The sequence below is a fragment of the Chrysochloris asiatica genome, unplaced genomic scaffold, assembly GCF_000296735.1.
Source record: "Chrysochloris asiatica unplaced genomic scaffold, ChrAsi1.0 scaffold00166, whole genome shotgun sequence".
Classification (NCBI taxonomy): domain Eukaryota; kingdom Metazoa; phylum Chordata; class Mammalia; order Afrosoricida; family Chrysochloridae; genus Chrysochloris; species Chrysochloris asiatica.
In genome coordinates, this window is record NW_006408684.1 from 407,995 (window position 1) to 409,377 (window position 1,383).

A 1,383-nucleotide genomic window follows, 5' to 3' on the forward strand; every position below is an offset into this window, starting at 1 on the left:
AAAAAAAAAAAAAAAAAAAAGACTACGAAGTCAATTACATTTCAAATTTCAATGTAAGTGTCTTTGGAACTACTTCATATGATCACCAATTGTTTTTATTTTCATCAGAGAAAAACAGAATTCACAGTAACCCAACTAAACTTTTTCATTCCCAACCACCAAAAGTTATGCATGGATTCTGAGATATGTCAATTTGCAAATGTTAAATTAAACTAAGCATTATTAAAGGTTGTTACAATAGATTAAAACCATTTACTAGGCAACACACAAAATTATACTACCCAATTACCAACATTAAAACCGTAAAGATTTATCATATAAAGAATAAAACTACTTACGCCTTTTTAATATCCTCAGGTGAGGCATGTCTCTGCACACCTAGAACTTCATAGTAATCCACCATGTTTTAACAGATTGTTGGAACAAGTCCTGTAATTAAAAATCTTTGGTTAATAACAAGATTGCCATGTTCAGTAAATAATGCGAGATGTGAGTCAGGTAGGAAATGAAGGGAACGGGAAGGTAGTCACCATTTCCCAGCATCACCTGTTCCTGAGAGAATTTATGCTAACCTCATCAGGCTGGGGCAGGGGGACACGGGTACACGCAGAGGGTTGGCTGAAAACAAGTTCCAAGCTCATACTGTGAACCCCTTCTTGATACTGAAAAAAAGCTCTGAAACAGAACTAACAAGTGCCTTTGAAGCAGATTCACTGTCTACTTACTTGATCACTAACGGACAGGCTCATTCTGAGGATCATATTTTACTAAACACAGGCAGGCAGCATCATCATTCGATGTGCTCCATATGCCAGGTATTGTGCAAGGTTTCAGGCTACAAGGATGAACACATTGTCCCTGCCTTCAAATTTAAAATGGGAACAACATTAAAGACACTCTTCCAGATTTCTGTAACTCCTCACTACCCAAACAGCAAATGCCCTCCCCAACACACACCACCTACCATCTTCCTGGAAAAGAAAACGCAAGTTTGACTACAGGGCTATTAGTGTAATTTTGCCCTCTGGCTCAAATTCTTCATCCATGTATTTAATAACAATCAATGTTTTCCTGTTGCCAATACTAAAAGTTATTACTACAGAGAATGCATTCAGTAGAAAACTTGCAGAACTTCTGCTTCCCTTCTGATGGGTTAAGTTGGCTCTCTTCACAGGACAATACAATGAAAAAAGCAATTCTGCTCTCATCCCTTAGAGGCCTCTGGTCCCACATACAAAACAGGAACTGCAGTTATTGCTGCTATCAGTATTAAGATGAAGTCTCATATCCCAACTATTTAAATTTGACTAACTAAATCACTTTTTTAAACCAATAAACAAATTGCATGTAACAGGTCTACTCCAGGTAACAGAATAAAATTAC

The 1,383-nt window shown here is 37.1% G+C and overlaps 1 protein-coding gene across 1 annotated transcript in view; it reads right to left on the reverse strand.

Moving 5' to 3' along the window:
* The window catches only part of DNAJB6 (DnaJ (Hsp40) homolog, subfamily B, member 6), a 52,971-nt gene extending 52,568 nt beyond the window's left edge, over positions 1-403 (reverse strand). Inside the window, exon 1 of the mRNA XM_006871288.1 lies at positions 339-403. Coding sequence (XP_006871350.1) covers positions 339-403 — 65 coding nt within the window. The remainder of the gene's footprint in view (positions 1-338) is intronic.
* Positions 404-1,383: the final 980 nt, after the last annotated feature.